The sequence below is a fragment of the Microtus pennsylvanicus genome, chromosome 4 (genome assembly GCF_037038515.1).
Source record: "Microtus pennsylvanicus isolate mMicPen1 chromosome 4, mMicPen1.hap1, whole genome shotgun sequence".
Taxonomy (NCBI): Eukaryota; Metazoa; Chordata; class Mammalia; order Rodentia; family Cricetidae; genus Microtus; species Microtus pennsylvanicus.
Genome location: NC_134582.1, coordinates 109,582,279 through 109,595,736, shown reverse-complemented (window position 1 = coordinate 109,595,736; position 13,458 = coordinate 109,582,279). Strand labels below are relative to the sequence as shown.

The following is a 13,458-nucleotide window of genomic DNA, read 5'->3' as shown; positions in this document are numbered from 1 at the left end:
GTCTGAAGGGGTGGCTCGTTGTTAGAAAAAGGAAAGCCCTCGCGCAGCTTTGGCATCTTTAAAAATTGTTTGGCCTTTAACAACTGCTTTTCCAACTAATGTCCATTTCTCCTGACAATAAATATGGCAGGCCGACGGCAAGTGACAAACAATTTACTTTACATGCCACACGTTTATGGGTTTTGAGAGCTCATGTGGAAGTGTATTTTTAAAAGCCCATAGAAATTAGCGGGATTACAAATGTTAAGAGGCCCGAGGTCTATGCGCGTCCACGGATGTAAAGTTATTCATCTTGGCTCTTCCCTGCTGTTTCTGGTGCGATATCTCACTGGTGCCAGATTCACAATTCTGGTTCTTTATTTATCATTGACTAAAAATAGCCAGGGAAAATGAAAGAGCAGCAATCAATTCTGACAGATCCCATGAAGGAAATACACACACACACACACACACACACACACACACACACACACGCAGATACCCGACATGCTTCCAGTGTCCAGAACACGGTTCTCACTGCGTGCTGTTTTAAACAGGACGCTGGGGTCGACGATGGCCTCACTGCGTTTTGCCTCTCCTCTCAGAAGCTTCCCTTTCCAATTTCCGTGGGCACTTTGGGTACTCGGTACCCTTCACGTCTACCAATTGCTCTGTGGTTTGTTTTACCTTAAAAATTTAATGACGTTCCCGGTCGATGGGATTCCTCAGCAGCTAAATCACCGTCATCGGAGTTCCCTGACACACGGCCAGATTTCATGAAAGCTTTCAAGATCTTTCCTCTGAGCTCCCTCACTCTAAGAATCCATAAGAATTCTCAAAAGAACCATAAACTGCTACAGGGTTCAGGTTATTATGTCATTATAAACCATATTGATACACCACTGATCACAAGACGTGTGGCCCCATTTCTAAGCCTGTCCACCCATCTCAAGGCTCTCAGTGAGCCTCAGCAAGCTCTCAGATCACTACTTCCTTTCCTCATCATTTTTATTTCCAGCAATCAGTTGCAGATATTAAGCCCATCAAACCACGATACGTAACTTTTTGAGGAATTTTTTGGTTCCTTGTAGATTCCAGGTGGTTCAGTGGGAAATTACTATGACTACAAACTATAAGGGGAGAGCTAAACATTTCAAACTAAAGCATAGACCAGTCTACCAGAAATTTTTGATAATTCCTTAAGTTAGTTTAAAATTCAAATTTGCCTTAGTCTCAATACTCTGCACAAAATCAGCCATCCAAAACCCAGACACAGATGTGCACTTCCTCTCAAGTCTGTGGAAGTCTTGTCACAGAATCGAGAGGACCCTTGCCTTACCTATCTACCCACTCACTGATTACACTGTCGTCCATTGGCAGCACTAGATGGATTCATTGAAATGTCAGTAACATACAACATGTCCTTCATGCAGCTTCCTTTGCATATCATTTCCTTTTTATACATTTCTATCTTTTGAAATTTTGGTAAATGAAATGGGTGTATTAGGGAAAGAGACACCAGCTCTCACAAAGGGAAGTTCAACCCTTCACTCCTGGTCCTTACATTCATAATTAAATACCGGGGTGCAGATTTTCTTATTTGATTTTTTTTATATTCTCTTCTACCCTTGGTTGATTTTGGCAATAAGTGACTCTGCAGTAATACTTTCATGCTTTTTAAACAGCTTCAAATGTTTGCATTTTTAAATCAAATTAATCCTTTCGCCTTTCTTCTCCTCTGACAGGGGTGATTCTTGTCTTCAGTGCATTACTGAAAACCATTAATTTGCAAAAGTAAATCTTGCTATACCAGGAGTAAGAGAAAAATCACTACATGTGGCCATCAAAAGCTGCAAACAGAGATGAGTTTTACCAAACTAACTCAATAGAAAATGATTAAAATGACAATATTTCTTGTGCATCACAAGCCCAACACATACCAACTGTTTATTCAGGTATTTGGAATTCTTGCGGAACACTTTACTTACTATTGAACAAATTTCTCTTTGCTGATTACAATAATGATAAACACTTACATTGTGATAGATGTATATCCACAAGTAATACGTGTCTGTTTCCATAATTTAGACATAAGCATAACCTGAGCTTGGGTGGGTTGTGTTTTCAAAGCCCAGATGTTCTTTATACAGCAAACTATTAGATTGCTTTACTGAATGAAACCGCACGATTTCTGGGGAATCCCACTGTCTCCCCCACTACCTGTAAGTCAGGATCAGAAGGACACTGGGCCTGGAATAGAGCCCATGAGAGCCCAAAGCAGTATATTTAGTTGTCCTTTACCGGCAAACTTGTTTGATTCAATTTATGTAACATCTACTATTTTAACATGCAGAAGTACATTCAAGTGATGCATGAAAGATATGAACTGAAAGAATATTTAGTATTGTAAATTGGCTTTTATCATCATGGTGACAGAAAATACATAGTACTACATATTTGGTGGACAATATGAAGTAGTATAAGAATAAATATGAAAACCAAGAGGAAAACACACCTCATATTTTAGATGGACACAAACATTTTTCTGATTTCTTGCCTTTAACAAACTTTTGTCATAATTGGGTTGTTCTCCCTCCTCTTTAGTTGGACAAAATTAAAAGCAATAAACAAAATATCTTGGAAGTATTTCAATAGGGAAAACTCTTTATTGGCTAATATTTGATAGAAAAGTATAAGGAAATGTTACTACCTAAAGACTCATGAGGACAAACTGATTAAATTGGTGATTTTTTTCTGTGTATCATTAGTACACAGGTCTCCTGAAAACACCTTTATGGTTTACCTCATTTTCAGGACAAACTAACAAATTTTATCAGAGTTATTTTATCAAAAGGCTTTTGAGCATCTTAATATAGCAACTTTCATTACAGAGTCTTATTTCTCACAGCACAAAAAAACTTTGAAAGTTTTCAAGTTCTGTGTGATGCCGTTTCCTCATCTCTGTTAATGCACTCAGATCACTTCTCCCCTTCAAACAGTTTTGATGGTAGCACAGCTCTCCAAAAAGTACTTACATGGTGTTAGCTCCCGATGGTTAGCATTTTAGTGTAAAATACATAGTATATCCTATCATGTGTTCAAGTGTAAGCACCCTAAAACAAAGGGCAGAATCTGGGGGGCTAAACAAGGTCTTTCTTTAAGATTCTGAAATAAAACATAGACAGACATAAAATACACTAGGAAAAAATAAAATAAGTAAAGTAGTAGCAGCTTTAGAGACCCTTCGAGCCGTGCATCTTGAGTGTTCATATTAGACATTTGTCTTTGAATACTTATAAAACAAAGTTGATTTCCCTTTCTCTGAGGACATGCTTTCTTAAATGAAAAGGAATTTAGTGTTATGTTTTTCTGACCCCTGAAATCACTAAGAAAGGCTTCATCTGCCTCATAAATCAGGACATTACATTGAGTAAACCTCTAGACAAGGCTACACAGTTTTATAGCTTTATGAAACCTAGCTCTGATTGGAGTTTACACTTCAAGATTAAGAACTGGTTTATGTGTTATTAACCAGACATTGCCTTATGCCTGCTTACTGCTGAGACCTAAATATTCTTTCATGAATAGATTTTTAATGTAATCATTACAGGAAGATATTTCCCCAAAATAAATTCTGTACTGGGTGGCTTAAAGCTTCATCTGGGTTGGGTGGAGCACAAGGCCATGCGTGTCCGGTTGCAGAATGCCACAAAAATTAAAATAAATTATATTCAGATTTCTAAGAGAAATGCAAAAGAAATTTCAAAGGGTAAGCATTTTAAAAGTAAGAAGTAGCATAAACAGTTGAACAAAAATACCAGCAAAGTACAGAACCTAGGAAAACAACAAACAAGGAAACTCCAGAGCCATGGTGGATATTAAATGATTCCGGCGAGAAAGGCGACGGTTACTATGAGCTTGCCATAGCTACCTCTGCCTTTGGATATTTTTTAAAAATTTATTAACCTGACAGCAGGAAATGTTATACAGATTACCCCCTGACAGGGTGCCAGTTGGGTCTCAACACTTTGCTATCTTTCTCTTTAGCATAAGAAACTCAAGAAGTGAGTTAAGTGGTCCAGGTGCAGATTTGGGTAAACAAGCCTTCTCCTAAAGCTGCCTTGCCTTCCAAAGAAAGGTCTGAGTAATCAGGGGTAGCCCAGGAGCAGAGCTGAGCTCCCCCACTTTTTTTCCACCGCTACTTTCCTTTAAACGTGTGATGTCTGATGTATTATTAATCCCAAAACATAGACCAGCAAGGTCGCCAAAGAGATGCCAGCTCTCTCACAAATGAGGTGTCTACTGTGTGATAACACACAACTTTTTGCTTGAGACAGCCTACTAAAGCTCGGCTTTCAGGTGGAGAATATTTTATTTGGTCAATTTTTGAAAATAATAGCATCAATTCTATAACTGAACTAGGTGATTAAGACAGCAGGCAATCTACTGAAGGCTGAGCCTTGAGAAGTACCTCTCCATTAATTAGGACAGAGACAAGGCTGGGCAAACTATGAGAACACTCCAACTCCAGGTAACCTTTAAGACAGAAGCAGGAAGACCTTCTAAAGGCTAAGATGGAATCATTTAAAAGGAGGACAGAGTGCAGATAAATCAGATCATACATGCCTTAACGTATGTTTGTCTGCCTATGGAACCATTTAACAACATTAACAGAATATGGAAGCTAAAGGGACAGGCACATCCACACTTTGGCTGGCTGATGTATTGTCTCCCAGAGTCCTTGAACGCTGCACTATTGCCCTTCCGCAGCACTGGCCTGACCAGAGCACCACAGGCGTGGTGAGTGGCAGGAAAGGAAGGACCTAAGAAGTCCCCACTGAATTGTCGGTCACACATTGTTCACCATGCTCCAGTGCTGAGCCACTTAGCAGTGAGCAGAGTTCAGTGAGGCAATCTGGGGAGAAGTCAGAACACGGGCACCTTTCTTACTGGATTTATTCTTGCTTCAAAGTCTATATATTAATATTACTTAAAGTGGATTTATACAATGCAGTGTCGTAATGATAGTCTGGTAGGAAAATTGCCACTAAGTAAAGTTGTCTAAATACACACAGCCTCTCAATGACTTTTTAAAATAGTTACTTCAGTGATTTAGATTTTCTGAAATGTAAGAAAAAATATTTAAGTTTGCATTTCCATCTCTGTTAGTCAGAGAGCAGCAGGGCAAGGGGCTGCTTGACTTTTAAGCTGGAAACTGTGGCACACACTTTATCCTGCATCCATTTCCTTACATAAATACAGACTTCTATTGATTTCTGTTTAGTGGTTTTTGCATAGAATATATTGTTCAAATTATTTAATTGGTTTACAAGTGTGTGGTATTTTAATTTTTTTATCAAAACACATTCTTTAGTGAAAAAAGAACATGAATTTTCAATTGATATAGCATAACAACTTTTAGAAATGTAGAAGCATGTTCCATATTTCAAATGAATATATTTCTCTAGAGACTTTTCCTCTTCATTTTCCAGCTAACTCCCTCTGGGGCTTAAGCCCTATGTGCTGATTACTGACTCCAGCATATTTTATCCCAGTATTATAAGCACCTAATGCATTGAAACCTTGAGAGAGACGTTTAAATAAAGTAATGAAGCCAGCGACCCCATAACGAAGGCCTCCACTTGCACACACAGGCAGGAGGCAGCCTTGCCGAAGAGCAGCCCCCCACTAGGTCCTGCAGTGACCTCGCTGCTGACCTGCAGAGACCACTGTCTCAAGGGGTGACAGACAATTTAGTCCTTTATCCTTTTGTCATTGAAAACGACTCCATGGCCATAAATTCTAATCAAGTCAAACTGGATGGCAATTTAAAAACAGAAAATTTTCCAACGCGCGCTTTTGGACAAAGCTCAGGAGAAAGAAAGGGAAACAAACAGACAAGTGCTGTTTCCTAACATGGAGAAATAACTGACCCAGCCTTCAACCCTCTCCTAAGACTTCACAGATAAATGATATTGAGACGGCTCACTCTTGAGAGTGTCATCGTGATTTTTGTTAAGCCAGGGGAAAAAAAGGCACTATGTTATAGGGGAAAAAGAGACTTTTTTTTTTTATTTCACATACAGCATTCATAAAGGGTGAGTTTCCCTTTCAGTTCAAGGTTCTGGGCTGTGCCTCCCGCTCATGTGATATAACAGGAGAACAAGCCACTGGTCCTAGCTCGGTCACCTAGGCTAGCTGGAAGTTAAATGCAAGCAACCATGAGGTTTAACTTGAAACACTAAGAAATGTCCCAGGGGAAGCACTGCCCATAATCACCATCCATACCTCAAATATGTACAGAGGAAATATTTCAGGTATGTTTTAGGAGGTCTCACTTCTTCGGTGGAGAATACAGATATTTTCCCAGGAATACACCATACTTCCGTCTTTTCTGTAGCCATTTTCCTGCCCAAGCGGTGGATACCACCTTTGGAATGTTAGCATCCTGCCTGCTGAACGTGGGACAATGAAGGCTTGATAGGCGTAACTCCAAGTGAGACACCCCGTTGACATGAGCAATATAACTGTCACCGGAGAAACACAGCAACCTGTTCCCTTGGAGACTGCCTGCCAAAGGCTAGTTTGGGGTACCGTTTTCAGTGTGTGCATCACTAGTCCTATATTGGGGGGGGGGCTCAGTCACCATCATGCAACTAGAGCAGTATGTGACACAGCACCAGTTTCTCTGGCAATTCTCCCACGTGCCAGCCTGTGCCCCATCCGCCCTTGCTGTCCCTGTGGCTCAGAATTTAGCAGAATATGCTTGGAAGCTGAAAATGGAGGGAGTTTTCTGCAGGCTTTATAAGAATAAATAATGTACACTTAATGATGTTGCAGAGAACTCCTTCACCACATGTTTCTCAATGAAATGTGGATTTATCTCTCTTAAGTGTACTTTAGTTTCCATGGCTGTTCAAGTTAAGCAAAACGTTACCTCTGATGTAATTACTTCATAAAACACAAGGGCCCTTTTCTAAACTTTCTACTTAGGCTGGCATATGGCTTCCTGTTCCTCCTCCTAGCATTCTGAGCGGCTCAGAGCCCCGAAACATTCTGCACAGTATGTTTCCCTTTGGATGCTGTTAAGTACAGAGGTGCAATTTAAGCAGAGGCATAAAAAGCCCGATGGTTCCTGGAATTTCCTTTGTTTATCCATAGAGGGCATCAGCATTAGCCTTTCCCCTGCAGTTTGGGGTTGGAGATGCCATACTGTGAGGGAAACAGGCCTGTCCTCTGGACTACTAATTTGAGTGAGACCCAGACAGGTGAATCAGGTTTGAAGAAATCCATTTATACTGAAATTTAAGGTGCAATAGGAAAAGCACGCTTTTCCGGTGCCCTGTTATTGGATAATGTCTCTCCATGACATTAAACGTACTAAAATACACAGGATTATTCTAATTTGTCCTTTCATAAAAGAAGCGCGGGCTTCAACCACGTGGTAGAGAGTAGAGGCATGATGACTTGAGAGAGAAACAGCAGAATGACCCTGGTTTACAGAAAAGCTCAACTACCTACGAACAACACAGTTCTCTGATGTCAAATAAAGAACACAATTAGAACCATGTCTACAAACAAAACATGGAGATCCAAACATTCACATGCTAAAGAAAACAGCAGATTCCTGCATCACGAACTTTGTCATCAAAGTTCCCGAAAAGACGGGGAGATGATTAGTTCAGAAAGTTTCAGACAGATGTGCAAACTAAAATTTCCAATTCTGAGGCTTAGTACTGTTCAAAAGCGAGAGTGCAATCATCCCAATAACGAGGACACCCTCCCAAGACCAGTGAGTGCTCTCCTCCCTGGCGACGTCCTACCGTTTCTGTCTTGCATTGTCTCCATTTTTTTGTTTTAAGTTTTCATGATTGTTAAATCAAGTGATTTCTTTTCTGCCTAATTGAAAAGTGGGAAAGATTTATATTGTGTTTATAAAGTAATCTAGAAAAGAAAGGCAATCTAGTGAACAAGAAACACCCCAAGGCAGAGTGTGGGGACTTGGCTGGGCTCACTGTCACACACTGAGAATCTCAAAATGCAGGGAAGGGGCCCTCCCAAGTCCACTGTAAGTTTCTGGTTAACCTCTGACTCCTTATTCTCTGGCATCCCAGAAAGACTCCACTTAAAATCTTTTCAGGGAACTTTAAATAAAATTTCTTTGGCCCCGTTGGTTCTTTCAAAGTTTTCTTCACTGTACATGAAGAACATTAAAAGTAGGCTGCAGAGTGTGAAGCAATTCTTAACACTGAAAAATCTAAATAAATGCCACGTTAAATCAATCAACCCTTCATCACGTCAGCTGACAGAAAAGAACTTGTGGCTAAAAACCAAAGTCGACAAAATGTTCTTACTTTTGATAAAAGAAAAATACATAAAATGTTTGGGACAAATAATTTAATATATGCTGCTTTGCTGAGGTTGAGATCAGCAGCTTTTAGAAAACTAAAGCCCTCCTCAATACACTCAGTTGCAGAGAGCGCTGCACATGGGTTTTGCCTTCCTGCAATTGATAATTTTATCTGATTTTTCTCACTAGCCTCTTAAAAGAAAATGAGTGTTTGAGGGCATAACTTTTCACACAGCTAAGAACTTAGACTACAGCTAAAAGCTTCCTCAGAGTGAAATGCTAAGACTTCCCAAGCCAGGCATGAAGGCTTGATTTCAGAAGCTGGAGCCTTTTGAACTAAAAGTAACCATAGGATTTTCTGAAAACTGAAATCAGTTGTGTTCTTAGGTGAAAATCAGCATTTTACCAAAAGAAAAATTTAAAACAAAGTTTCTCTGTGGTTCCCTTCTGAATACAAAACATAAAAGTGTTTGCCTGAACATTTATAAGTAGAAAGCTGTTTTCTATGGAAGCCGCTGAGAGCTGCTGACCCACTGGCCAAGGAAGCTCTGTCTGTTCTCTACAAAAAATAAAAAAAATAAAAACGGATTTTAAAATTAATCAGCATCCCTCACCAAGTATTTTATGTATTGATGTTGTTTGACTCTAAACTTCAGGCTTAGGACCGTTTTTATTTTAATCAGAGAGCCAACGGTTCTCTGCCTGTTATACTAGGTTAGTTGTATACAGATGTGTAGACAGACACACTTGGAAATAATTAAGAGCAAGCGTGTCGGAGACTGCTGTTCTGAAAACCTAATGTCACTCAGAAGCATAAAGTACTTGTGCTGCAGAGAAGTCTCAGAGCATCCATCACAACGGCACGTGCCTCAGCAGCCTGCTCCCCTTGATTAGAGATCACAGTGGTTGGAGTTGGCTTGCAGACTGTCATCTGTTTGAATGACAGATGTCTCTGCTGAAGTGGCTCTCTGTTTGTTGTCATTTTGTTTATGAAACAGATTCCTAAAAGGTCCTGGGCTGTTGCCACGGTTGGTGGGAGGCAAAAATATGTTAAAGAGAGAGGGGTAGGGAGAAGGGTAGGGGACGGTTCTCCTGCCTCAACCCTTTTAGCAGAAGTACTCACTCAGCTGATGACGACAAAACATGTTTCAAAGAGCCATGCCTGTAGCCACCTTTGTTTACCTGGCACAGAGCGATTTGTATTGACATTTTCAGTTCTCCTCACTCATCTTTTGACTACAGATAATAACTCTTTACTCTCCTTCCCTGTAACAAAAGGCTGCAAAGCAACCCGAAACCGAGTCGATATTTATTCAATAAATGTTAACCAATTCTCGCAATGGAACTGATTTCCTGATTATTATTACCATTCCGTTCTTTCATTTCATTCTTTCCTTCTATTTCGTTCGAATAATTTGCAACCTGGGCACGGCAACGCTACTTGACAAGTCAAAATGGACAGTAAGGAAGTTCCTTGTTGGTGAAAAAGTTTGGAGGGCATCCCTCCCAGCCAGCTGAAGAGGCTCGGGTCCCTCAGCCCCTCTAGGATGCGAAGCCCCTCTTTAGCACTTACAAAAACATTGAATGGAAAGCAGGAGGAAAGGGGGGCTGGGGTGGTGGTGGCTGGCTTGCTCTTCCGGACAACATGGTAGGACTGAAATGAAATACCTAGACAGACTTACCGAAGAGCTTGCTGGGAGTGTCCTCGCTGTCATTTGATTCCACGGGCGCAAGCAGGGGCTCATTCAGCTCGCTGTCTGAAGTAGCAGCCTTGTCCTCACCTCTCAACTCCGCATTCATTTCACTCCGCACTGACAGCAAGGGCTTACTGACTTGTCCAGCTATCATTGGATCCTAGGATGGGGGGCAAGAGCGAAGGGGAGGAAAAAAGTGGCAGCTTTAGAGAGCGTGTCCTCTCTCCCTCTCCCTCTCTCTCTCTTCCACACACACACACTCCCTCTCTCCTCTCTCTTATCTCTGCCTGCTCCTGCTGTTATTGCTGGCTGCAGTCAAGTGAAGAGCTATTACAGATTCGATGAGTTCTCCATTACTCCCCACCCTATTAAAGCTCAACTAGCATGTGAGAGATTCAGGAGCTTCGGAGGGAAAAGGAAGGAGGGGGATAAAAAAAAAAAAACTTCTTTGCAAGCAGCCTAACCAACAAGGCTTTAATTGTGGGATGTGCTTTTGTAAGGATGTTTTTACACCTTGTTCTGTCTTTAATGCAGTAAGGGGGGAAAAAAGAAAGTGCTGGTTTGTACTCCAGCAACGTTCCTCTTTAGAAGGGGCACCCTATGGAGGGAACGGGACTATTTTAAGAAGCCTTCTCCCTGGGGGAGAAGCAATTAAACCCTATCCCAAGAGCAGAGAAAAGAGACAGGGGAAAAAAAGACCGCTACAAGCTTTCAGTGGAATAAGAGATATTTCTTATGTAAAATCTGAGCACACTTAGAAGTTTTCTACCCTACATGGGTCCCAGACTGGGGACAGAGACTGACCCCAATCAAATGCACATTTTAAAGCAAACAGTACACAACAAAATATACAGTAATTGCCTTACATTTTTAAGGAAGTGGGAAAATACTTACAAACTGTTTTCAATAATTCAGTTACCTAGAGCATCATGCACCCAGAGCATTAAAGAAAAAGAAATCAAGAATCACCTCCAGAAAGAAAAAAAAGGCAAAACTTTTCTCCCCAATAATTTAGCCCGGCTTTATCTTCAGCTCGTTCAGAAGGGCATGTTACGATGAGGAGGAATACCCCCCAAATCTAGCCTTTAGTCCACTTGCAAACTAAGATGGCTTTGGCACAGATATCAGATGCAGAAGCAAAGCAAAGCAAAAACTGCCTTTTTCCTTCGTGATCTGGGAGCTATTTATTGTCAAGTTCATGCCTAAATGGTTCCTGAGCAGGAAACAGGTGACGTGCAGGAGCAGGTGGGGCCGCATGCTCCCCTGCCCATCATCACATTGGTTGTGGTATGCCTGTGGGTTTTTTTTTAATGTATTCATGCCTGAAAAGTGAATTTGATATGACACATGATAATCTATGAAAATGTTAATCAATACAAATAGTTTAAGCTGTCATCAAATGCACTTCTTTAGTCAATACTCATACCACTGAAAACAATGTCACTGTCACCAGGGCTTAATTTGCACAGCACTTAAATATTGGACTCTGTGCATCAATGCACTTCTTCTTCAAATACTGTAGGTAAACACATTTTCTCCCTATTTAAGGCTGAAGCACTCAGCACGCATTTAGCTGAGCCGAATCCTCCCTTTTGAATACCTTGATAGGTCCACTGGAGGGCAAAATTAATACTTAATTGAATCTCACAGTCATCAAAATAATCAATACTTTTTTATTATTTATTCTTTACAGTCTGTTGACTGTTTCAAACCTCTGAGGGAATGGTGGAAAGGATTCATGGCTTTGAAACACTGTCATTTAACAAGGTAATTTTCAGTGGGGCATTAGGGGTTGTGAAACATATAATAAAACAAAAATGGTGGCTTATAATAGGAAGAAAGAAAAGAATTATATTTCTGCCATCTAACAAAACAGGATAAATAAAAAAAAGCAAGTGCAGAGAGAGCGAGGAAGGAGGGGGATGAGGGAGAGAGAAAGGCTGGCTTTTGAAGGGTTTTATCATATCAAGAGCAGAGCTGAGCTTTCATAATGCTGACATTTCTCATCCTGACAATCCTAAACAAGTGGAAAGGATGCGATCGCAGATATCATCTTTCATCACATTCCCTAGCCTAAGAACCAACATGACAGCTCCTCGGCCCTTTACACTGTTAATTACTAAATAAAATACTACTCTCTGTCAACATCAGATTATTGTAGATAGCAACCACAAACATTTCTCCATTGTTACCTCCTCGGAAACTCTGATACCTACCTTGAACTCTTTAGAAAATAGATTAGGCTTGTCTCAGTATATTGTAAATATTTGAAATAGAATCAGTGTAATCAATGTGGTCGTATTGTCAATCTAAATATAGATTCGCATCCCAGACACTGGCTTTGGAGGCTAGATTTTAGAGCACTTGGCATTGGGGGATAGAGAGAGACTGACAAAACAGAAAGGAGACAGGCAATTCTCTAAATTTCCTCAGAATTCTCCTCTGTACATTTACAGACGACTGTGTGTGTGTGTGTGTGTGTGTGTGTGTGTGTGTGTGAGAGAGAGAGAGAGAGAGAGAGAGAGAGTGTGTGTGTGAGAGAGAGAGAGAGAGAGAGAGAGAGAGAGAGTGTGTGTGTGTGTGTGTGTGTGTGTGTGCACATGCACGCGTGCGTTTTGTTCTGATTTAGTGAACAGTCTGGGCAGAACAGGGAAGGGAACAAGACTCCTGGTATTTACAGTGTGTTTATCATAGAATACAAGAACCCAGGTTTAAATACTAGAACATTTTTTTATACTTCCTTAAAGGCTGAATATTCTGTAACCTAAAGGAAGAGATGATTTGTCCCTTTGAGACATCCCATCTCTGTCGTTCCACTGCTTATTTGAATATCTTTTAAGGGATGTTGATGGTGAACTTCTGTTGGCAATACATTCCTGTAAGCTACACGAGACTATTCATGTGTCAATGAATATCTGCGTAGACTTAAAAAGGAATACTGTCCTGCTTAATTGTGAAGGGTCAGAATTGAATCCCGAATCCCACTGAAGAGCTGAGATGAAGCTGGTAAGTCCACCGGCACTTAAATATCTGTGCAGAGCATGTCCTGTGCGGTGGTGGATATTCACTGGCCATTAGTTTCCTAAATGACTTTTCTGCACCTCATACATGGTTAGGTTGCCAAGTAGTGCTTCTCGCGAGAGAAGTTTAAAAAATTCAGCTTGTCATTAAAGTACTCATTTGAGTTTTCATTTAACAAAACACTTTACAATTTCCATGGCATAGTTGATTTTGTGTATGTGCATGTTTCTGCATGTGCACACACACACACGTGCACACACGCACGCGCATGACATACTTAAATAGCAAACCCCTAGTGAGTCAGAGAGCAAACAGCTTTTAATCAAAAATGCAGCCACTAGGTGGTCTATTTGAAAATGTGCCACCTGCAGTAACCACTAAGCGCAGACTTATGGGAACCGAGTGTCTCCTTCA

At 40.7% G+C, this 13,458-nt stretch overlaps 1 protein-coding gene across 2 annotated transcripts in view; it reads right to left on the bottom strand.

The window, feature by feature from the left end:
- Positions 1 to 10,251, bottom strand: part of Pou6f2 (POU class 6 homeobox 2) — a 361,642-nt gene extending 351,391 nt beyond the window's left edge. For both annotated transcript variants that reach the window (XM_075970147.1, XM_075970145.1), the window contains exon 1: positions 10,012 to 10,251. In XM_075970147.1, the coding sequence (XP_075826262.1) occupies positions 10,012 to 10,177 (166 nt within the window). In that variant the 5' untranslated portion in view covers positions 10,178 to 10,251. The remainder of the gene's footprint in view (positions 1 to 10,011) is intronic.
- Positions 10,252 to 13,458: the final 3,207 nt, after the last annotated feature.